Raw genomic sequence first — 25780 nt, forward strand, 5'->3', positions numbered from 1 at the left:
TGGTAGGACCTCAGGAGTCATCAATGCAGTCACCTTGGAGCATCAGTAGTAGATATGTGGACATCTGGCAGAGTTCCCTGAGGCTGTTCCCTGAGACATGCGGGCTTATGCACTTCAAGTGGATGAGTCCATCATGGTGTTACATGCAAATATACGAACATACGAATTAGGAGCAGGAGTAGGCATTCGGCCCCTTGTGCCTGCTCTGTCATTTGATTAGGTCATGGCTGATCTGATTGTGACCTCTATTTTCTTGTCTGCCCCCTATAGCTTTTGACTCCCTTATCAGTCAAGAATCTATCCAAGTCAGTCTTTAAAACCTGCAATGACCCTGACTCCAATGCTCTCTGGAGAAGAGATTTCCAAAGACTAAAGACCTTCTGAGAAAGAAAGAAAAATCCATGGCCCAAAGTTTTAGCTTGTCGGGCGAGTGCGATCAGCGGGACCGGAAGTGGATGTGAAATCCATTCCTGCCTGCGATCGGCTTCCAGCATCAATTTCATGCTGGCTGGCAGGTTAACTATCAGCCAGAGTGAAACACGTGTTGAGACAGGCTCAGCACCACCGGCGGGGACGGAAAGAGGATGAGCGCCGGAACCAGTAATGGCGGGGATTTTAAATGGAGCTCCCTGAAGACTGGGAGTCTGTGTTCAAGAGCGTCAGGGAGCAGCTTTGAAAATTAATTTGACTCATCACTTTAGTTATTGTGCTGTTACTATCTGCAGTGTGTCATCTGCACTCGCAGCCTATGCCAGGCAGGATGGAAATGCCCGGAGCCAGCCTGTCTCCTGCTTTTCCGATGAGTGTCTGCAGGTTTTGCTGGAGGCAGTCAGTGACCGACGTGATATCTTGCTGCCACGAGACGATAAGAGGAGACCACCTCATGTGACAAAGAAGGCCTGGATGGAGATGGCAGGGGCTGGTCAGGCGGCATGATGTCATACATAGGACCTGGATCCAGTGCAGGAAAAGGTTCAATGACCTTCTGTGCTCTACCAAGGTGACTACTGAATCCAGTTGGAACCTTAGATGGATGTCTTTGTGGGTGGCAGCAGTTGCTATGCTCACTGGTACTGCAGAACGTTAAGTGGCATATAATCCTGTGCCTTGATAGACTGTGGCTGGCATGTATGTCACGGTGAGTTATGGCAATGTGAAGGGCACCTGAACCTGAGTCTTTGAGGGGGAGACTGAGATTTTCTGACATGTAGAGGGGGTCTAATGAAAGCACTTTTGTCCTTACAGGAGAAGATGAGTCACAATGCGCATGAGCAAAGATGGACAGGTGGTGGGGTCCCAAACCTTCTTCTCTTAAGTCAGGCGAAGGAGCAAGCACTGGAGATGGCCTGCGAATGTGGAGCCAGGTTCACTGGTTGCAAAGAGCCAGGGGTCTCAGATGAGGGTTGCAGTAGTGGACAGGGAAGAGATTGGGAGATCGTATGTGAGATGTAGGGCAGCGATTGTAAGACTGACATGTGAAATACTCTAATCCCCGTTGCTTATCCATTCAGAAGTCTTTACCCACCCAGATGCCCATTCTGAGAAGCAACCAGACTGAATGCACTCGGACTTCGTAATGCTGTTCGATACTGACAGCTTTTTTTCCTCGCTCAGATGGAGCATCATCACAACTCCAGAAGGACCCCAAGGACCCTCCCTTGACCTCCAGGGATGACCAGCTGCCAGATGCACCCACGTCACATCCTCCCTCTGCACCATGTATCTGCACAGATACAGGCACGTTGGAAGGCATATGCGTATCGGAACCGATGGTAGTGCACACTGGCTAAGGCACGTCACACTCACCTGAAGAGCTGGCAGGAGGCAGAGAGTCCCAGGGCGCCAGCAATTGGAGGATTGCTGGAGACCAGGACGATGCTGAGCCCGAGGCAGATGATGAGCTGTCCATCAGGTGGCGGATGCTGGATGTCCAGCGGAATGTGCTTGAAGATCTGGCAGAGATCCCTGAGGGTCTGCATGCCATGATCTCAATGTTGGAGGAGTCCATGCGGAACGTGAGCATTGTATTGGCCCAGAACTCAGAACACACAGCTTCCCCCATAGAGAGAGTGGCGACTCACATGCAGTTGCAGTGACCTCAGCAGGTTGCTGCCAATATGAGAGATGGATGAAGTACCTAATGACTCTGTTAGCTGTCCGTCCATCTATGGTGAGCAGGGAAGTTCAAACCAAACTCGTGTTGGCAGATGGCCTACACCTCACATCCAGGGGCTCCTCTCAGGGTGCTGTTGATGATGGCAGCAGCTCCTCTGCTAGTGACCACGTATCTGAGGAGACTGCAATGACTGAGGAGTGCCCAGCCATAGCCTACACAATCCCCGGCGACCAGGGGATGACCGCCAAGACCATCAAGTCAGCAGCCTGCCTCCAATCCAGCTGCCAGCGAGAGGGAAGCACCAAGACATAGCACTCGCAAGCGGAAATTTAAGTCACATAAAGGGTCTCACGGGTGATTAATTTCTCCTTGGCATGTGTGTACTGGTGCATATATATCTTTGCTTTCAATATTAAAATGTTAGATAGCTGTGGTTGTAGCTCTCCTTGGCTGCAGCCCTTGAGTGTCTCAGCAGCCCCATCAGCCACCTTTTCAGTGGATAGCCTTTGTTCCACAGTAGCCAGCCATCTAAGCGTGCTGGAGCTGATCATTTTACAAATAGAGGTGACAATGTCTATGGAGAGGTGGAGCCTTCTCTGGCACTGAACCTCTGACATGTCCAGGTAGCATGATCGCTGCCTGTACACTCTACATGCTGGGTAATGGCGCCTTCTCCAGACCCTTCTGCCTTGCACTTCCTGCTGGCCCTCCACCTTATCTGACTGTGCCTCTCAGCCCATAGGGCTGACTCGGGAATGGTGCCTGCAGGTAATTGGCCTCCTCTCCCTTTTGGCCCTCTCCTCCTCTTCTAAGGAGGTCACTCCACCAGAGTACATAATCTCCATTTTTGTCCAGGTGGTTGCACAGGTTTCTGCACTGAAAGGGCCTTTCTGTAGAAAGCCTCTGCAAATGCTTAAAAATCAGAGTTCTCCAAAACACCAAAAAAAGCCAGAAACAATCTCAAAACCAACTCCAAACAACTCACAGCAAAGCTCCTAGCTCCTCAACTTATCAACATCATGTGTGCCTTTTATCCAAACCTAGATGTAGAATGAATGAAAAACGTGAAGGCCACCTGGCCGATTAGCCCGTGCACCAAGCATAAAAGCACACGGGCCACTCAAAATTGCTGTCAATTGGTCTTTAAACGGGCTTAGCTGGCCCTTTAACTGTCAGCTGATGGGATTCCTACTACGGTGCGCGCCTGCCAACAGAAATATTGCGAGGCAGAGCAATGACATCGAGACCACCTCCCGACGTCATCGCACCCCCTTTCACGACCGTTCATGTCTACCACGTGCCCGCTCAGCCAGCGCAAAACTCTGGCCCATGTCCTCTTCATCCGTTGGCCTCCTTGCAGTCCCAGTGGTGCCCACTACTGAGTTCTGGCGCTGCTGGGACTGCTGAGGTGGGGACAACCTCCCACTTAGAGGCCACTCACTGGTCCAACTGGGGCCTATAAACCGCTTCCACCAGTGCTTTCTGACTCTTGCTATTCCTAAATTCCACCCATACTGATTCTACTTCATAAGAACATAAGAATTAGGAGCAGGAGTAAGCAATTCAGCCCCTCGAGCCTGCCCCGCCATTCAAAATGATCATGGCTGATCTCATTTCGGCCTCAGCTCCAAGTTCCCACCCTCTCCATAACCTTTCAGCCCGTTACTAATTAAAAATCTGTCTATCTCCTCCTTAAATTTATTCAGCATCCCGGCATCCACTGCTCTCTGAGGTAGTGAATTCTACAGATTCACAACCCTTTGAGAAAAGTAATTCCTCCTCATCTCTGATTTAAATCCACCACCCCTTAGCCTAAAACTATGGTCTCTCGTTCTAGAATGCCCCATAAGAGGAAATATCCACTCCACGTCTACCTCGTCTAACCCCTTTAGTACCTTATATACCTCAATTAGATCTCCTCTCATCCTTCTAAACTCTCGCGAATATAAGCCTAAACTGCTCAATCTCTCCTCATAAAACAAGCCCTGCTTGTCTCATGATCTTCTGAGGCCAGATCCTTTCTCACCAATATCCTTATGTCATCCGTTACTATCAGGGCTACCTTTGCCATTATGTCTTTTTGAAATATTGTGTACCCTGGAATGTTTATTTATCGACCATGATCACCTTGTAACCATGGCCAGGATATTTCAGATAGCAGGGTTTCCTGTCCTGCCATCCAAAGAATCGGTAGGAATGCCTCGCAGACATTTAACACACGGATGAGCATTCACCCCTCACTTGGGAGGGAGCCCTGCCTTAGAATCTGGTTGGCCTTGCAGCTCTCTAGTCCCTGCAGCGACAGAAGTGGAAGTTCAGGAACCATAAGGTGCCTAAGTCCCAGGAGTGCACAGAGAGATGAGTTTTCAGGGTCATTTAGATCCGCTCACTGCATATTTAACCCGCCGGAAGCACATTATGGGAATGGAGCGAGTTTCTTTCAGACAACTCTTGCAACACACTCTTGCAATAGCCCGGCCCCCTCACTCCCCAACCCAACCTCCCACCCAACCGCAGCCCTAGGGCTAAACAGGTTGAATTCAGAGGTGAGGTTGCAGAAACTTTGTCTGTATTCCCCTGAGTATTGTGAATTGAGCGGATTGCAATAGTACTCAGGGAAGATTGAGCTATACCGTTGGGATCGGCTTCAGTTTAACTGCACCACGACTAGTGTCCTGGCTAACTGTAGGGACGTGGATAGGGCTTTAAACTAACAAGGGCTAGGGAAGGTTCAGGTAATGAGATTTGGAAATCCAGAGAGAAGGGTAGCAGCATCAGAACAGTGCAGCAATGTGGGCAAAGTCAAACAGAATGCGACAGGAAGAGATAGAGGGTAGGATTTTGAGGTCGTTGGGCAGGTGCGGTGGACAGGCCTGGGAGCGGCCGGGAAATGGTCCGCACCCCGCAATTGGCCCCCGACCGCAATTTCACGCTGATGGGCCAAGTAAGGCCAGCCCACCAGCATAAAACGTGGCTCTGCACTGGCCAGGAAGGGGCGGGGGCCTGTGGCCACCGGGTCCAATGCTGACCCGGCGGCCTGTTTAAAAGCGGCCCAGGCAGCCCCTGGAAGGCTGCCACGTGTGTTCAACGTTCCCAGTCGAGTGTGGCTGGACATGGCAGGCAGGAGGGCAGGTCGGGTGGGCACTCACCCCCCCCGCTTTTCTGACGATTGCCTCGCTGTCCTCCTGGAGGAGGTGGCTGCCACGAGGGACACCCTTGTCCCCAGAGATGGGAGGAGGAGGCCAACGCACCTCACCAAGAGGGAATGGGAGGAGGTGGCAGCAATAGTGAGCAGCCATGATGTGTTGTGGGTGCAGAGCCGGAAGCGCTTCAATGACCTGCTGCGCTCAGGAAGATGGGTCCGTGTGTAGATGTGTTAAGGTGTGGCCATCCCCCCATGGACCTCGGGTGCTAGAGCTTGAGTGCCAACTGTCAATGGCGCTGGAGCTGGCATCTTGGACCAAGTGCCTTGCAGCTTAAGGGCCACATCTCAGGTGTGCCCTACAAGGTGTTCCTCAGCTGTGGTTGGCCGGCTGCAATGGCGCTGCAGGTAGAGAGTGGACTAATCAATGCTCCTCTGTTCTTTCAAGAGAAGACAAGCCATAACCAGGCAGAGGGGACATGTACAGCCAGAGGGCAGCCCAACCTCTTGCTGCTCAGCCGGTTTGAGCAAGAGGCCCTGGAGCTCGAGAGCCGGCCGTGAGCTCCACGCTCCACACTCCACGTGCAACCAGGCGTGGAGAGGTGGAGATGCCAGACGAAGACAAGGGCGCAGGGCACAGAGGTGAGAGTTTTAGATTGTGCAACCATTCTAGTGTAGTCTCTTCATTGATGGGAGCCTCGAACCTGGAGTCCCCATTGATCATTGAAAGACGATGGCACCGTGGTGCAGATCTCCATTGTCTCACTGGCATGCACAGTGACAGTGTGATGACTTTAACTAATGACATGTCCTTGTTCTCCCTTTTAGGTTCGCCAGCAGGCGTTGGCTCTGTGGACCCCGAAGGGCCACCCCTGACACCGGTGGACCACCAAGCTTCTGTTGCACCTGCTTCACACCCAGCCTCTGAAGCAGGCACCAGCACAGATACCAACACCTCAGTGGGCATTAGTTCAGCGGCTAGTATCTCAGTGCACATTGGTGAGGGTACTTCACATTCGCCTAAGGTACAAATGGAGGCAGAGAATGCCCAGGGCACTGGCAGTCAGAGGACTGCTAGGAACCAGAACGATGCTCAGTCGAAGGCTGATGATGGGCCTCTGAAATCATCCATTAGACAGCAGATGTTGGATATCCAGCGAGATGTGCGGGAGTATCTGGCGGAGATCCATGAGGGTATGCACGCCATAGTCTCCATTATGGAGGAGTCCATGTGGAGCATCAGTACTGCATTGACTCTCATGGCTGAGCGCATTGCCTCCTCCATTGAGAAAGTGGTGATTCTCTTGTAGAGACAGCTCCAGTGACAGGATGAGGGGTTCCTGGGATTGTGCTTGAACCTGCAATCCCTCACACAGGCACTGAGCTCAGGTGGTCAGTGCCAGTGTTAGAGATGGATGAGGCACCCGGTATCCCAACTGGATGCCCATCCATCAGTGGTGAGCAGGGAGGTCCAGAGCTACCACATGTTGGCGCATGAGCTGCTTGTCGCCTCTGTGGGCTCCTCTCAGGGCGCTCTGGGTGATGGCAGCAGCTCCTCCACCCCTCTGCTAGTGACCGTTGTCGCATCTGCTGTGGCTGCGATGACTGGGATATGCCAGCTCCCTCCCAGCCGGGGCCAGCACAGGCTCCACTGGCCAGAGGATGACCACCAAGGTCATCAAGACCAAGAAGACAGCAGAGTCAATAGGCTGTCTCCAATGCCGGTGCCAGAGAGGGTGGGGGCACCAAGACATAGCACTCGCAAGCATAAGTTGAAGGCACCATGAGCACAAGAGGGACAGGTCACAGGTAATTTTATGTTAATTTATGTTTACATTATCTATACTGATCTTGGAATGAAGACCAGGGAAGTTTATCTAAACAGTTTGGAAGTGTCAAAATGAGATAAATTTTGTTTTTGTCATCATGCCCTGAGTATGCTTCACTGTTTTATTTTATTGGTGCAGGGTACGCCAGTCTGTAATGCTGGACGTAAATGGCTCTGAACTTAATTGCGCAGGCACTGAGTATTCTTGGTGTTCAAATGAAAGAATCACTTCAGACATCTGGGATGGAGGCAGCAGCCCTGGCATTTAGTTGAAGTTGAAGGAGTGTTGGATCAATGTATCCCTGGTGTCCCTGCCTCCTTGGTCTGCCTGCATGCCCTCAGCATTCTCCTCACTATGCTCCTCTTCTGACGCATTACTGGACTCATCATCTGTAGCCTCTGCAGCTGTGCCAAGATCTTCTTCCTCCAGTGGGTCCCCCTTTGCTCATGCCAGATTGTAGAAAGCGCAGCATGCAACCACTATCAGTGACACCTGCTCTGGAGGGCATTGTAGTGCGCCCCCTGAATGGTCCAGGCATCAAAAGCACATCTTGAGAAGGCCTATGGTCCTCTCTACCATCGCCCTTGTGGAGGCATGACTCGTATTATAACGCTTCTCTGCCTCTGTTCTTGGGTGGCGGAGAGGTGTCATGAGCCACCTTTTCAATGGATAGCCCTTGTCACCCAGCAGCCATCCATCCAGTTGAGTGGAGCACTGAAAAGCCTCGGCACTTGGGAGTGTCTAAGGATGTAATCATCATGGGAGCTGCCAAGGGCACCTTGCACAGACTTGCAGAATCTGCATCCTGTGATCACATGCTATCTGCACATTCATGGAATGAAATTCCTTCCTGTTGACGAAGGCACCAGGCTGACCCGCTGGCACCTTGATGGCCACATGTGTGCTGTTGATGGCACCCTGGACGCGGGGAAACCCAGCAATTGTTTCCAAGCCTCTGGCTCGCTCACCCTGGCTGGCCTCATCCGTACGGTAAAGAATAAAGGTCATTACCCGCCTGAAAAGAGCTCCTTTCACCAGCTTGATGCAACTGTGGACAGCTGATTGGGAGATACACACAGATCCCCCACTGACCCCTGAAAAGAGCCGGAGGCATTGAAGTTGAGTGCCACTGTGACCTTCAGAGCGACTGGCATGGGATGTCCACCCACACAGACAGAGCTGACCTCAGGTTCAATTATCTGACAAATGAAGGTCACAGTCTCCCTTGAGAGACGGATCCTCCTTCAGCATTGCACCTCAGACATATTGGGGTAGCTATATTGCTGCCTGTAAACCCTGACAGCAGGATAGTGGCGTCTTCTGTGGCCCCTTCCGCCTTGGACTTCCTGCTGGCCCTACGCGTCTTGTGCTTGCACCTCTCCTCCCACAGGTCCCTTCCCTGGAAGCTGCATTGGGACACCTGGCCTCCTCTCCCATCTGCCCCTCTCTTCCTCCTCAGAAGAGGTGCCACCAGCAGAGACCACAGTCCCCATTACTGTCTGATACCTGGGAGGGTCCACACAGTCTGAATCCTCGGGGGTCTTGCTAGCCTGGAAATACTAAGAATGAAGCTCGAAACAGAGATGAGGCTGCCAAGTAGCAATAAGCCACCAGCAGCAAACTATCTGCCAAATTCCTCACTACTCACACTGGCAATGCTGCTGACTGTTTTTATCCCACGCTTGGATGTTTTTGAAAATATTGGCTGGCCGCCTGCCCGTTTTGCCCAGTCGACGAACATGAAATCATAAGGGCAACAAAATATCACCATCATTTGGACTGTTGATGGCCTTAAGTGGCCTGTCAATTAATGGTGGGCACAGTTTCGGCATCCGCTCACGCCCGCTGAGCGAAATATTGTGCGAGTGCACGATGACATTGGGACACTTGCCTGACATCATCGTGTGCTATTTTACACCCGACTGGGTCAGGCGCGCGCCCACCCACGGGACGTAAAATTCTGCCCAGAGTTTAACAAAAATTGGACATCAGCGAATAAGGTCATTTCAGGGAAGAGAAGTAAATAATCGAAATTGAATTTTCTTTATCTGAATGAGCAAGGCAGCTGAAATAAGATGGGTGAACTAGTGGCACAAATCGAGGGATATGATTTGGATCTAATCGCCATTACAGAAGCGTGATTACAAGGTGATCAAGGTTGGGAAATAAATATTCCAGGGTACACAATATTTTGGAAAGACAGACAGAATATCAAAGGAGGAGGACTAGCCCTGATAGTAATGGATGACATAAGGACATTAGTGAGAAAGGATCTGGTCTCTGAAGATTGTAAAGTAGAATCAGTATGGGTGCTACTTCTGCTGATTCATGAATCCATGCTCTTTTCAAGCACAAGAGAGGAGAATCAGTAAATTTATCCTTTTTTGTCTGCACATTTACCACCTAACGGTTGAATAGTCTCCTTCTTCTGTGCTGTAACCATTCTATGATTCTATAACTGCTCAATGAAGAAATGAACTGACCTTAGTGAGCCATTTTGTTTCATAGGTGGGTAACCTTCATCAGCAGCTAGAAGACTTTGAAAACTCTCACAGAGAAGTGATACAGAAGTATGAAGAACGGCTTAAATCCTTTAAATCTGATGTAAGTGAAATATGTCATTTATTGAGGAATATTCAATCAAAGTTTAAACAATTGTTTCCTGGAGGAGAAAGTAATGGGTCAATTAGTAAACATTGGATTATTCTGATTAGAAGACTTCTGTGCAATTTTTTTTGAAAATTGTTTATTATTGGGACCAGTATTTTAAACTGGTGATTGGAAGCTCAAAATAATGGCTTGTAATTTTCTCTGAGATGTTCCTGCATCACTGTGCAGCAGAAACTCTGTTTATGCACATCAGTGGGGTTTTTGTCTCACTTCATGGAAAATTATAATGCAGGGTGGAAGCAGCTCCAAGGAAATGCCTGGCCAATGTACTTTCAAAATAAAAGTCAAAGTTTACCTTTTTTTGCTTGACAGGAAGCTCTGGATAAAGGTTTTGACACTCTTGATTCTTACATCCTGTTAAATAGAAATAGTCTTCACTGCCTTTAATGTTGAAGAGTGATTCTGATCCTTCCTTAATTTTACTGCCCCAGCCAACTACTGCCTTGAGCTAATCCTACGTCCAACAATCAAATACAGGGAGGAAATGCCTGAGGAAGACGACATTAATGTACCAGAAATCTCGAAAACCTCACATTCAATTGGTGTTTTTTTTTAGAAACCATGGAGGTCGCTTACTGAACACATTTACAAGAGTCTGCCTGCATACTGTTGACACAAAGAATAAAGCGTTTATTAAACAAGAAGAAAGGAACTATATTACACTTGACAAAAAGGTGGAAAGATTTCAGTACAGATACCAAAAAATGATTCAAACTCACACTATTCCTTTTATCCCAGCAACCCTTACAGACACAAAACCCCAATGAAGATTTACCACTGTCTCAACACCAAGGTTTCTTGCTTGGATTAGCTCAGTTTCAAGCAGATTTCTTCCGGTGGATTTCTGAGCATTCACTAGATGTTTTTCTTCAGCTGGTATCTCTCCCTGAGGCACCCAAAAACCATAGTCTAAACTCACTATTGTTTCAACTTCAGAGCAAACACATGAATTCCCTAACTCAGTGCCCTAGCAGGCTTGCATGATTTTATATTGAAGAGATTAGACCTTCTGCCTGCACTCTCTGGTATATTGCACACAAATTGACCTTCTGTGCTTCCCTGTCTCTTTGTGTGTCTCTGGACCCCTGTCGCTAAGCAACAGCACAGTATTTCCTACTTTAAGCTTTTTTTAGCTTCACTAGATTACTAGCCCCTTGGTAACCCACGTATTCACTTCAAGAGTTGTAAAACCTCATTAAAAATGTATGTAAACAAACAGGGCCCCAGACTTTCCTGCATTCAGCTTACAATAAATCTCTAAATGAAACCAAAGCCAGGTTTTATCTTTCTTAACACCTAAATACAAAATATAAATTAAACTTAAAGCTATACATTGTTCCTCACAGGAAGGAGACCAAAATTAAACACTGTACCCTTGGTGTGGTCTCACCAATTTTTATTCATTTGTGGGATGTGGGCTTTGCTGGCTGGGCCAGCATTTATTGCCCATCCCTAGTTGCCCTTAAGAAGGTGGTGGTGAGCTGCCTTCTTGAACTGTTGCAGTCCCTGTGGTGTAGGTACACCCACAATGCAGTTAGGAAGGGAGTTCCAGGATTTTGACCCAGCATCAGTGAAGGAACGGCGATATATTTCCAAGTCAGGATGGTGAGTGACTTGGAGGGGAACGTTCAGGTGGTGGTGGTCCCATCTATCTGCTGCCCTTGTCCTTCTAGATGGTAGCGGTCATGGGTTTGGAAGTTTGCAGCCGAAGGAGCCTTGGTGAATTCCTGCAGTGCATCTTGTAGATGGTACACACTGCTGCTACTGTGCATCTGTGGTGAAGGAAGTGACTGTTTGTGGATGTGGTGCCAATCAAGTGGGCTGTTTTGTCCTGGACGGTTTCAAGCTTCTTGAGTGTTGTGGGAGCTGCACTCATCCAGGCAAGTGGGGAGTATTCCATCATACAGATAAAAGCAAAGAACTGCGGATGCTGGAAATCCAAAACAAAAACAGAAACAGAAATACCTGGAAAAACTCAGCAGGTCTGGCAGCATCGGCGGAGAAGAGCACAGTTGACGTTTCGAGTCCTCATGACCCTTCAACACTTGTAGATGGTGGACAGGCTTTGGGAATTCATGAGGTGAGTTACTCACCACAGAATTCCAAGCCTCTGACCTTTTATATGGCTAGTTCAGTTCAGTTTCTGGTCAATGGTAACCCCCAGGATGTTGATAGTAGGGGCTTCAGTGATGGTAATGCCATTGAACGTCAAGGGGTGATGGTTAGATTCTCCCTTGTTGGAGACGATCATTGCCTGGCACTTGTGTGGTGCAAATGTTACTTGCCACTTGTCAGCCCAAGCCTGGATATTGTCCAGGTCTTACTGCATTTGGACATGGATTGCTTCAGTATCTGAGGGATCGTAAATGTTGCTGAATATTGTGCAATCATCAGCGAACATGCCCACTTCTGACCTCATGATAGAAAGAAGGTTATTCATGAAGTAGCTGAAGGTGCTTTGGCTGAGGACACTACCCTGAGGAACTCCTGCAGTGATGTCGTGGAGCTGAGATGACTGACCTCCAAAAGCCACAACCATCTTCCTTTGTGTTAAGTATGACTTCAACCAGTGGAGAGTTTTCCCCTGATTCCCATTGACTCCAGGTTTGCTAGGACTCCTTGATGCCACACTCGGTCAAATGCTGCCTTGATGTCAAAGGAGTTACTCTCACCTCACTTCTGGAGTTCAGCTCTTTTGTCCATGTTTGAACCAAGGCTGTAATGAGGTCAGGAGGTGAGTGGACCTGGCAGAACCCAAACTGGTGTCAGTGAGCAGGTTATTGCTAAGCAAGTGCTGCTTGATAGCAATGTTGATGACCCCTTCCATTACTTTGCTGATGCTCGAGAATAGACTGATGGGGCAGTAATTGGCCAGGTTGGATATGTCCTGTTTTTTGTGTACAGGACATACCTTGGCAATTTTCCACATAGCCGGGTAGATGCCAGTGTGGTAGCTGTACTGGAACAGCTTGGCTAGGGGCACGGCAAGTTCTGAAGCAGAAGTCTTCAGTACTATTGCCGGAATATTGTCAGGGCCCATAGCCTTTACACTATCCAGTGCCTTCAGCCTTTCTTCATATCACTTGGAGTGAATCGCATTAGCTGAAGACTGGCATCTGTGATGCTGGGGACCTCTGGAGGAGGCCGAGATGGATCATCCACTTGGCACTTCTGGCTGAAGATTGTAGCAAACGCTTCCACCTTATCTTTACAGTAGAGTTGTAGCAAGACTTCCCTACTTTTGTACTCCAACCCCCTTACAGTAAAGGCCAACATTCCATTTGCCTTCCCAATTACTTGGTGTACATACTTGCTAACTTTATGTGATTTATATTGAAGGACATCAAGATCCCTCTGTACTGCTGCATTCTGCAGTTTCTCTACATTTAAATAATATTCTGCTTTTCTATTCTTCCTGTCAAAGTGGCACACCTCACATGTTCACATTATACTTCATCTGCCAAATTTTTGCCCACTCACTTAACCTATCTATAACCCATTTTTTGTATCCTGCTCACAACCTGCTTTCCTCCCCATCTTTTCATCATTAGCAAATTTGACTACAATACACTCGGTGCCTTCATCCAAGTTATTAATATAGATTGTAAATATTTGAGGCCCCTGTACTGAAGCTCACCCAGGATCACTGCACCTGGTGCATCCAAGTAGAAAACTATGCGGCCTCCTTCAAAAGCAAGCACATATCAGAAGCAGAGGGAAAACGAAAGTAGAGGAATTTCAAACACAGTGGTAGAGTGTAGAATCCTGACTTATTGCAGTGGAACCTTCGCGGCATAGATCAGTCTTAACAGTCACCTATGTACCCACCAGAACCTTAGCAAACACTCCAGAAGATGAACATGGTCATCTTCGCCATAAAGGAAGAATGGGAAGATCTTACAATGTGCATTCGAGATTACAACTAAAGAAATTACTTCTTTGGCCTTCCCTTTGTCCTTTTTTTTCCATTTACAAAGGCTCAGATCTTCCAGTCTCTGGATGGTCTTACCCTGGAGGTGTCCCAGATGATGTGCTGGGGATCCCTTGAAAGTCCCAACGCAAGGACTCCATGGGAGTTGCCCAGGAAGTTTCAGCTTCCGTTGGGCAATTACCCTGCATCTGGAACTGGAACCCTACGAGGCTCTGAATTAAAGTTGGAGACTTCTGGTAATTCCAATTTACATGCTAGAATAGTTACCCAGGAAAGGTTGGAAGGATTAAAACCAGTTCCAACTCCTAGGTAATGATACTACTGACCATCCCGACTCCCCACTGGACCCCCCTGGTTAACCAATGACTCCCTGATTACCCTTCCCAGCCCCTGACTAACCGCCCCCCCCCACCCCCTCCAATTACCCTCCCCACCCCTCAACTACCTACCTGCTACCTACCCTCCGCACCCCCGACTATCACCCCCAACTGCCAGACTACTCTCCCCACATCCCGACTACCCACTGAGCACCCAACTACCCCCAACCCCTCATGATCACCTGATTACCCACCCCAACCCCTCCCCCGCCCCACTTACCTGCCATCCTACACTCTCACCCACCCACCTGGCATCCTACCCCCTCACCCATTTTTCTTACCCACTTACCTTCTTTTCCTAGCTTGTCAAAGTGGCTTTGGGACATTTAAACTTACTGGAAACCAGAGGTAGTGCCTTATACAGGGCATGGCTTGGCTTCCCCTGATGCTTCTACACTATGAGAAAACAACTCCAAGAGCAGGTGCACTCCATATTTCTCAGGAGGCCTGGCTCGGAAAACCAGGTGTGAAATGTGGAGCTCCAGTGCAAGTTAAGTAAATCGGAGCAGACTGCCAATCCAACAGGGATTGGCACTCAGAGGATTTGGCCCAAAATCCCATGAGGGAGCCGTCCTTTAAAGGATCACAAGTCTGGGATAGAGCTGCAACATTGTAGCACTGATTCTTCGACCTAAGTCACTTTCTATGTCTCATTGATATTTAGAAAATTAGCTTTTGAGAGTTTCTTGTCAAGAGATTGCTCAATTAACCACTTAGCAGGTGTTTGGCTCATCAGAAGAGCTCAAATTCATTGCCAACTGTGAAAAAAAGTCTCAAATTTCAGTTTATGTGCAAGTTGCTGTTATTCTAGCAATTGGAGTTAGATGTGGCAGCTACCCTGGATTTGACGCAATGGTCCATGAATTCTTTCTACAGCTGCCACATCCTCAGCTAACATAAAGTGAATTATTGCCCAGGCAGTGATCAGGTGGGCTCTGGAGTGGCGATGACGCCACTTTACATATCTTTCAGAATATACAGTGCCTACTGAATCTTCTTGCACCGTACAATCAGCATTCTCTCTCAAATGACAGGTTGGATCTTCCATCCAGATTCTGGTTTAAGGCATAGCTTATTAGGCCACGTTCCACTATTACATATAATGGGTAGGCTTATGTAAGCACAAATAGAACCTATGGAATAATGAGGAAGATTCATTTTTCTGGATATACATGCCAATTTAGAAAACTGGCAAAAGCTAATGAGCAGATAAAGTGCCACCACTCCCAAAGACCTGACAGCTAAAAAACAATCCTGAACTGAGAAAATGAGCAGCTACATGGGTTGATGTGGTAAAGTGAGGTACCCTCTCCCTTTAAGAGAATGCAAGTGTACTGATCACGTGACAGCACTGATGAATCACTGTACAGCGCGGGCAACTGGGAACTGTAAGCCTAGTTCTGGAGGTTTCTGAGTGAGCACGTATGACCTGGTGCTCTGCCCTATGTCTCAATAAACCATCACTGATTATTCTTACATCAGTCTCTGCCCGTTATTGATTGCAAGAAGCAATTGATGAGAATATAGGAAGGTGGGTAGCCAATGAACTCATTTACCCAAGACATAAAAGTTTTGCATCTTAAACCATTGGTATACACAACCCTTTCTTCGTTTGTAATTGGAGTAATAAAAATCATTTAAGTATATTAAAAGCTGAAAGGAAAATTCAGATGTTGCAGGCACAAAATTAGTGGGGCACATCTAGGGAGTCAGAAAAAATGTTCTCACTTGAAATACTTCAACATTTTTACAATAAAAATTATAATTTCTGCATTTTCATACTTAGCAGATTTTTAAATTTAAAAGAAACACAAAGCAAGGGTTGGATTCTCAATGGACCAAACAGGTCATCACATGCCCAAAGATTCCCGGAACAGTGACTCTCCCACATGCAGTATGAAACCCTAGTTCCTAAAGATACTCTATTCCTTCCGAAGCCATGCATCCTATCCAACTCGACCTCTTTTCAAAATTCTAGTGAAGAAGATGATTGAAAGTTGGGCAGGGAGCAGAATTAGGATGGGGCCTGGATCTGTCCGGTTTCAACCCTATAGCTCAAATTCTTGCTGGAGTGAGAGTTGCAATGATGAGGTAATCAAGTCTTCCTCTGATCTCCCTAATTATAGTGGAACTTTGAGAGTTTGTGTCAGAACATTCTTATGCTACCCTGAGAATTCCATTCAGTAAGCCGTTGGCCAGTTTTAGGATCTATTCTTTCTGAAACCTGATGCAGGGTTAGTACTGGGCTATAAGAAGTCCACAAGACTGCCCAAGAGTAAGTTAATTGATCCCAGAGGGAACAGAAGAAAATTTGCCACGTTATTTTTTTGACCCTTCCTGGCTCTTAGATTGACCAGGTGACATAAGAGTTCTACTGGCTGAATGGCTGGAAATTATGAAAATTAAAGCCCAGTGGTTCAGCTCTCACCTCAAATAGGATATTAATCTAGTCTTCCACAAACTGATTTGATCTGCTCTGTGAATCTTTTGGTGTCTGTGATTTTACATTCTCATCATACTTGTAACATGTACTCTTTGTAGATTGTTTCAGTTTGCTGGGCTAGTGAGAAATAGAAATTAGTTATTGATTACCATCACTTAATCCTTGCAGAGCAATTCCTTGGGTACACTAGTTTCCTGCAAAAAATAATTTCCACTTCCACTTGGGACAAAAAAAAGTAATCACTTCTGTTTATCCATCTCCTCCTAATCTGGGCCAGACCATTCTGGAAAAAGCATGGCAATTGCTTTTACTTTTGATCCCAATTGGTCCCAAATAAATGAACATCAAAGTAATGACATGATAAATGATTAGCGGAATACATTGCCAAATTACCAACTCCAAGAAAACGCAGTGACTTTCACTTTGCCCAACCTATGGCTATTTTTTTTACTTTTTTGAATTCAAGTTTTCACAGCTAGTATTTACAATGCTACAATGTGGAGTAATCCACATACTTCAGCTGAAGGTGACTCTTGGAATTTGCAACCGTGGATGGTATAACCTTTGATACACCTGTCCTAGTAGCTAAAACCTCTGCCCTTCTTGCAAGGACTTTCTTTCTCCTTGACCTGAATAATATTGGGTTATTTTCCAGTGGTATGTGAAGAATACTAATTGAAGAAGGAAGAAAGATTACATTTTTGTTGGGCCTTCTTCATTCTTCAAAGTTTAACCTCTGCACATTTGCACTCCCTCTGGCTTTTTGCTCAGGTCAAATGGGAAGTCCATTGCGTAATTGTATAATTATTTCATAACATTGGCTAAAACAATCTGTTTCTCAGACATGTGTACAACCCTTTAATACTGTAATGAAGGGCATAACACATGTCCAGTATGTGCTGAAGTTAAAAAGTGCAGCAGGCGGCAATCCCTAATGTGTAGTTTCCGCAGAACATGATCCGGGTCAAGTTCAAATCTCGAATGTAGAAAATCCCATAAAGTATGTAATCTTTGTTTTACAGAAATGAGTTACTCATGATTTGTTATTGCATCTTTAGCTCCATAAACTACGAAGTAGTTATGAGAAGCTGCAAAAACATCAGCTAAAGCAAGCTAGAGAGGCATGTAAGTTACGGATTGCTAGTGAGAATGGAAGGACTCACTCAAAGCAGAACAGGCTGAACAGCAATTTGGAGGTAAGTGTCTTTCCCCCAGTTATGATTGTAAGAATTTCTTAAAATATTTTAGCGTTAATTTTACAAGTTTGTGCTGCTAATGGCACATATCAGGAAATTATGGCCATGCTTGATTTTAACAGATGGAAAGGTCAATGTACCCGCAATGTTCTGATATGCTAGGATCGTGGGCGAGATTCCATTTGGCATTATAAAATTGACAAACTATTCAATATATATCATTGTTAATTGTTGAAGGATATTGCACAAAATATCAGCACGATAAAAAAATCAAAATCACAGACTTGACAAAAAGAAAAGCTGTGAGAAATAAAATCTATTTTAAAGTCCTTCACACCTTGTTTGACAGGATGAGTTTATAACCTTAATTTTAAAAAAATTAATACTTTCATTACAGCTCATGAGAAAGAAATGCAAATTTTATAGATTTATTTCCCGGCATGGGATATAAGGCACTGCAAGTGCATATCAGGAATTTGAACATGGAAGCCAATGGATCTCATGGGATTAAAATTAATGACGGAAAATCCTGTTGGGTCTACTGGTTTCTATACCAGTGTCCCAAATTTGCCTTGTACGAAGTTTACTATCTGGAGCATGAATTCATAAAATCTACCACAAGAAGTGAAATATTTAGCACATAAGGTTAAAGTCTGCTACCTTACAAATTAGATCAGGCTTGAAAGATGCATGCTGGAAGCTTGATGATAATATTTAAATATGAGTTCTGTGCTGCTTTTAGGCTCCTTTGGTGAAATTGGTTTACCCTAATGCAAATTATGGTGCTAACAGGCAGAAAGTGCCCTATTATTTAATTGCTTCCATTCAGCAACAACCTGCATTTATATACCACCTTTAATGTTGTAAGATGTCCCACAGTGCTTCACAGGAACATTATAAAACCAAATTTGACACAGCTATGTAACGAGATGACCAAAGGCTTGGTCAAATTACAGAAGTCAGTTACTAACCTGTTCTGCTTTTGAATTCTGGGGGTGTTTTGGCAATTTTCTCCATTGCACAATGAAATGTGAGTTCTAGGAGAGTTTTTTGCAGATGCAGGAATGGTTGTCTGCCTTGCAAATATTACATTGCCCTCAGGGGACTGGTGGAGGAGCAACCATAAAAAAGATGAGAATGAGCAGGAGCAGTTGGTGGAAGAGACAGGAAGAGAAGATCCTCCCCACATCAGGTCTTGAAGGAGCACATTTTCTACCTCAGTTTGGCCAAGGAGCAATGTCTGAGGCCCTGCATTTCATCAGAGAGGTTGTAACTGAGATTTGTCACATGGTGCAGCCAAAACTGGAGACCTAAAATGGGTCATGGACAGCACTGCTTGTACCTACCAAGGTCACCATGGCTGAATGGTGAATTCCTTGGTGTCATTCCAAGCTGAAGCAGTGACATTTCACAGTTCACTAAACACTGCGTCACCAAGAAAGTATCCGATACCCTCTTCTCTAAAAGGAACAGCTGCAACGATTTCTCGATGGACCAAAACAGGACAAGAGAGCAGTAAGCTTCACACACATTACAGGGTTCCCAGGGATGAATTACAACTGATATTCATACAGTGCTTTAATGTAATAAAATGTCCCAAACTGTTTGAAAGGGGCATTATGAAGCAAAATGCGGCACCAATGCCACAAAAGGAGCTATTAGGTCAGATGAACAAAAGCTTGGTCAAAGAGGTAGGTTTTAAGGAGTGTCTTAAAGGAGGAAAGTGAGGTAGAGAGGCAGTAAGGCATAGGGAGGATATTTCTGAAAGCCCAGACAGCTGAATGCATAGCCACCAACAGTGGTGAGATTAAAATCAGGGACGCTCAAAAAGCCAGAATTAAATGAGTGCAGGTAACTCAGAGATTTGTATAATATTATAATATCAGAGTACTGCACCCAGTTCTGGTCATCACACTTTAGGAAGGACGTGAGGATCCTTGAGAGGGTGTAAAGGATATTTACTGGAATGGTTCCATGGATAAGGGATTTTAGCTACAGGGTTAGTATGGAAAGGCTGGAATTGTTCTCCTTGGAGCAAAGGAGATTAAGGGGAAATTTGATGGAGGTGTACAAGATCAATTCAGGCCTGGATAAGGTAGACATGGAAAAATTCTTCCCTAAGTTATTGGTATAAGGACTAGCGGATACATATTTATGATTTTGGGCAAAAGATGCAGGGGAATGTGAGGAGCAACATTTTTATACAGCAAGTGTTAATGACCTGGAACTCACCCACAAGAGTGGTGGAAGTGAAAACAATAATTTCAAAAGGAAATTGGATGGGCACTTGAAATAAATAAACTTGCAGGGCTACGGAGAATGGGACTGACTGGATTGCTCTGCAGTGAGCCAGCATGGACTCACTAGGCCGAATGACCTCCTTCTGTGCTGTGAAAGGGTCACAGAATCATAAAGCCAGGGAGCTGAGGCAGGGGCGAAGTTGAGTGATGTTACAGAGATGGAAAAAAGGTAATCTTAGTGGTGTAGCAAGTATGTGATTAGAAGCTCATTTCAGGGTCAATTTGACAGTAAATTTGCTAACAATCTGGTTTAATCTCAGACAGTTGCTAAGGAGAGGGATGGAGTCGGTAACTAGGCAACAATGGTTGGAGCATGGACCAAAAATAGTGGCATCTGCCTTTGCAGTATTTAATTGGAGAAAATTTCTGTTCATTCCAGTACTGGATGTTGAATAAGCAGTGTGATGATTTAGTGGAGGAGTCAAGAGAAATGGTGAGGCAGATCTGTGTGTTGTCAGTTTACATGTGAAAATTAACACTGTGGATGATGCCACCAAGGCTAAGCATGAGAAATAGTAGGGGGCCAAGGATAGATCCTTGGGGGACAACAGAGGTAACAGTGTGGGAGCAGGAGGAGAAACCATTGAGAGTGATAATCCGGCTACAATTAAATAGACATTAGATAGACCAGGTGAGTGTAGTCCTACCCAGCTGGACAATAGTAGAGAGGCATTGGAGTAGGATGGTGTGATCAGCAGTGTCAAAGGCAGAGACAGGTCAGGAAGGACTATATACCGTGTACACATTGCCCTGCATGCTCCCTTGTGGGACCAAGTGCAGATTGCAGAATCTTGGCATGAATGGGGCAATCTGGCACAGTTGGCTCTGTGCTGACAAGTGCTCTGGCAGGGCAGAAGTTATTCTGGTATCATGAGGGATAACAATAGGTGCCTTTTCAGGGCCTACACCTCAGAACTTCTGCTCTGCACGAGATCAGAGTACATCAGTGAAGTGACGGTTTCAAGACCCCTATTCATGCTATCTTTCATGATTTGAATACCAGAGGACATCTTGGAACCCAGAGCCAAGATAGAAAATGCCTGAGCTTCCATTGTATTAGTGTGAGCTCTCACAAGAGGCTTCATCATGGTAAGACCCACTGCAGTGCCATGAGCTGACCAACTTCTCTATAGTTGACAGTTTGCTATCCAACCTTGTGAAAAGCTCTGATTTAAGCTGGAGCAAGACTGTTCCAAGATCTCAGTCATTGCATCCAAGATTGTGCCCCAGTGTCCAAGAGTCATCCAGACTCGAAACACTAACTCTGTTTCTCTCTCCACAGATGCTGCCAGACCTGCTGAGTTTTTCCACCATTTTCTGTTTTTATTTCAAATTTCCAGCATCTGCAGTATTTTGCTTTTATCTGTCCTGTCTTGGCATTGACATCCTGAGCCACCTTTTCCCATTGCATATATTGCCTAGAGGGCTTTCTGTCTCCTTGAGTGAAACATAGGTCTGAATCTTCCAAGCAATGACAATGCTTGGCACATTGCTGCTGCACACGAAGATTCCCCCAACCCTAAGCTGCTGCTCATTTCTCCCAGGATCCTCTGATCCCAGGTGTCAAAAAAATGTGTAGCGCTGCTTCCCCCAGGAAACGCTGTCAGAGCGAAGTAAAGCCAAGGGTAGGCAGGACAATCCCGCTTTTTATGGCACTAGCTTCCGTATTCTGTCTGGTAAGTTTAAAGATCCACTGTTTGAGTATGGGTTAGTGAATGGATGAGTGAATGAGTGAGTAGATGGATGAGGTAGGTAAGTGGGAACTTGGTTAGGTCAATGACTGGGTAGGTGGATGAGTGGGTAGTCAGGTTGGGTCGGGGGTAGTGAGTTGGGTCGGGGGTAGTCACGTGGTCACTGGGTCTTGGGGGTAGTAGTCAGGTCTGATGGGGGGTGGTAGCTGAGTCTGGTTGGGCGGGCTGGTCAGTTCCAGTTGGGGGGTTGGTTGGTTGGTTGGTTGGGGGATGGTTGGGTCGGTTGGTTGGGGGATGGTTGGGTCGGGTCGGGGGTTGGGTTAGTCGGTTGTAGGGTAGTCGGGTTAGGTCAGTGGGTGTAGTCAGATGGGTGTAATTGGGTCAGGTCAAGATGGTGGGGATAGTTGGGTGGTTGTGGGATTGATTGGGGGGATAGCGGGGGTCACTTGTGGAGCTACCCAGGTGCTAGACCAGGTTTTAACCTGTCTAATTTTTCCTGGGTAACTAGCAAGGTAAGTTGCGCTGATCTGTTCCAAGTCTCCAACTCTAGCTCAGAGTTGGAGACATCCATGCAGAGTCCTTGAGAGCAGGGGAGTAGCCCATCAGGAGTATAAATTTCATGGGTAATTCCCACAGAGGTCCACGCATCAGGACTTTCATAGGGTCATGACAGACATCTTCCGTCATACATTCGGTCTCCGATGATCTGGAGCTTTCCTCAGTGGTCTGGGCCCTTCAAGTAAGTGTCTGAATCCCTTTTAACAAATCTAGGATGCGTTCTCACCTTTGAGGGCCCTGGCTCCTGTGATGTCCTATCTTGGCATTGATACCCTGAGCCACCTCTTCTCACTGCATATATTGCCTGGAGGGCTTTCTGTCTCTCTCAGTGAAACATCCCCCTTCTCCCGCTGAATTCTTGGACCAGGGCCTCCAAAGCTGGGAAAATGTGGGAGACCTATCTTCACCTCTTCCAATGATGGTGCTGAGTTTCAAGCTGTCTCCTGCTGTCTTCAAGCACAATGCACCTCCCCTTCTGTGGTTTCCAAATAGGTCAGTGAGTACATGCAGCCTATTTACTTATTCTACCGTTTTTGTACATCTGAACCCCTAAGTCTCTGTTTTTCTTCCCTTTTTACCAGTTTTACCATTTAACAGTGTTCCACTATTCTTCTTTCCATGATGTATCGCATCATTTTTCTTTGCATTAAATTTCATCCAACATCAATCTGCACTAACAAGTCTATGTCCTTCAAAGTTACACACAGTACTCTTCATTGCTCACATTTTCTGTTTTTATGTTGTTTACAATTTTTTTATATTCTGCACTCTATACCTGAATCCAAGTGAAGTGTTATGAATGCTCAACATACATAGATGCTTCAGGGAAAAGTATTAAGGAAGTCGGAGAAAGAAAGAGATCTGGATGTTCTAGTGCATAGATCTTTAAAGTTCATGAACAATGCTGTGAAGCGATAGCTTGAGGGAATAAATTGTTGTGGTGCATTCATAGAACAATCAATTATGAAATAAGGTGTACTATTTTGGCCTTGTACAATACCTTGGCCAGGTCAAGTTTGGAATAGTATCAAGTTTTGGATGTCTCACATTGTGAGTAAAATTGAGGCTTTGAGAAGAGTATAAAAAAAGGCCACTACAGTAATTCCCAGTTCAAAAAATAGGCTAAAAGAGTTGGGGCTCTACACTTCAACGAACATAGAATTACAGTGATCAAATCGAGGCTTATATGATGATGAAGGGAGTAGACTGTGTTCAAGCTGACAGTTTTGTTTTATGTGAGGGAGGACTGGTGGTTACAATTTTAAGTTGTATAAGGCCAGATCTAAGTCAGGTGTCAGGAAGAGGTTCTTTTCCTCTTTTGACCCCTGGAAAAGGCCGCCAGCTAATGCAATGGACACTGATTGAATTGCTTCAAGCAAGATCTCAATCTGCTCCTGGCTGGGGCAGGCCCAGTGTGATCTCCTGGAATCGCTTTTATTGCTCTGGGGGCTCATGTAGGATTTTCATTTTTTTCCACAACTAATAGAAAGAACAGACAAGGGAATGAAGTAGATGTAATATATTTGGATTTTCAAAAGGCCTTTAGTAAGCGACTGCATAGTAAATGCATGACTATGATCAGAGAATATGGAGTCAGGGGACTGGTTGCAAAACAGAAAATAGAGAAGGGGGGTTGAGGATAGCTACTCAGATCGACAAAAGGAATGAAGCAATGTTCCACAAGAATGGATACTGGAACTATTGTTGTTCACAATTTACATATTGGAAGTGGAATAACATAGGTAAATAGAGCAATTGGGGTCCTGCAGACAGATTTTAGGGAGCTACAAAAGAGACTAGCAAGTATGGCCTCAAAGATAGTAATCTGTGGATTACTCCCAGTGCTACTCACTAGTAAGCATAGAAATAGAATTAATAGAATTAATATGTGGCTGGAGAGATGGTGCAAACAGAAGGACTTTAGATTCCTGGGATATTGGGACGGGTTCCGGGGGAGGTGGGACCTATACAGGCCAGGCAGTTTGCATCTCAACAGAGCTGTGATGATTGGCCTCATGGTGTGATTTGTTAGTGCTGTTGGGGAGAGTTTAAACTAACTTGATAGGGGGTTGGGAAGCAGGAAAAGGAGAAACAAAATGCATGAAGAAATGGGAGAGACACATAGTACTAATGTAAGAAATAGTAAGATATTAAGTAGAGTCAGACTAAGAGAGAATCCAAAAAGCCTAAATTAAGTTTACAGTGCATGTATGTAAATGCACAAAGTATGGTAATCGGAGCCAGGGAGAGAAATCATGGGCCCTGGTGCTTCTCCTGTTTCTAGGCCCTTTATTCTGCACCCCCACCTCCCCCCAACTTCCCCTCTTTAACCCTCCCCCTCCATCATGCATAATATTTTTTACCCATTCAAGATTCACCAATTAATTCACCAAATAAACACAGAAAGGTCCTAGTAAAGTTATAATGCACATTATTGGTGCCTGGTTACAAATATTGTCTAATATATATGTAGCATGGGCCATTAATATTAAGGGCAGCAACAATATAATGCAGTGTTAGTTTGTGTGCACTCTATAGGTAATACTATTGCAACTATTAAACAAACCAGAGAGTACAATTTTTACTTTAACAGCATTATGCAATATTGTTAATTTGACAGGAAAATATCCCATCATTAACTTATAACACTGTGCAGACAATAACACTGATTTTGGTGACTGCCTCAGTCCTCATTAACATGTTCTGCACATTGCACTATATGGACATGGTGTTAGTAAATCCATATTTGGGAGGAAGATTGAACACTTGCAATCCAGATAATCTGCATAAGATCTTTTCCTTCTGTAGAAATAGAAGAAAACTTTCTTCTGACTGGTGTATGATATTATTCAATATAATTATTTCATACAAGGGGTAAAATTGAATTCTATTTTACCATAATCACACAGGGTAGAAAGATCAAGTGACTCCTGAGCAACAAAGTGGAATGATTGAACAATATAGATATTCACTGTCAGTGAGAAGCGTTGGAGCCCTGAGGTGTCTTTGTGCAACATAACTTTTAAGAAGCCAGAGGACAAATGCTGAATGGTTCACAATTGTATCTGTGTTTTCTTGATTAGCAAGTCTGAAGATTCTGCTGATTGCTGTTTCTCACTACAATGCATTATTAATATCTACTATGCCACGTAGCTTCATCACAATATTTCAATATCTCACAAAAAACATGAAGATAGAGTGGGATAATACATAAGTAGACAAAAGGGCAAGATTGAAGTCAATGGAAAAGACTCTTGAGATTCATGTGCAGTTATTCACTATGAGCCCAATATGTACTCCTGTCCTGGCAATTTCACCCCACAAAGCCTGCTAACAGTTAGCTTCCATTGGCAACAAAATAAACAGAACTCCAGCCATGATTCCACCTTCTTGTGGCAAAATAATTATGGATGATAAAGACCATCTAGCCCAACTCATCACATCCATCTGGAATGACAAACGAACATACATATTAGGAGCAGGAGTAGGCCATTCGACCCCTCAAGCCTGCTCTGCTATTTGATAAC

At 45.6% G+C, this 25780-nt stretch overlaps 1 protein-coding gene across 1 annotated transcript in view; it reads left to right on the top strand.

Annotated features, from left to right (window-relative positions):
- The window catches only part of LOC144682419 (deuterosome assembly protein 1-like), a 181883-nt gene that overhangs the window by 19968 nt on the left and 136135 nt on the right, over window positions 1–25780 (top strand). The window contains exons 5-6 of the mRNA XM_078544829.1: window positions 9596–9691; window positions 17567–17704. Coding sequence (XP_078400955.1) covers window positions 9596–9691; window positions 17567–17704 — 234 coding nt within the window. The remainder of the gene's footprint in view (window positions 1–9595; window positions 9692–17566; window positions 17705–25780) is intronic.

This window comes from Cetorhinus maximus, chromosome 7, assembly GCF_964194155.1.
Source record: "Cetorhinus maximus chromosome 7, sCetMax3.hap1.1, whole genome shotgun sequence".
Lineage (NCBI taxonomy): Eukaryota > Metazoa > Chordata > Chondrichthyes > Lamniformes > Cetorhinidae > Cetorhinus > Cetorhinus maximus.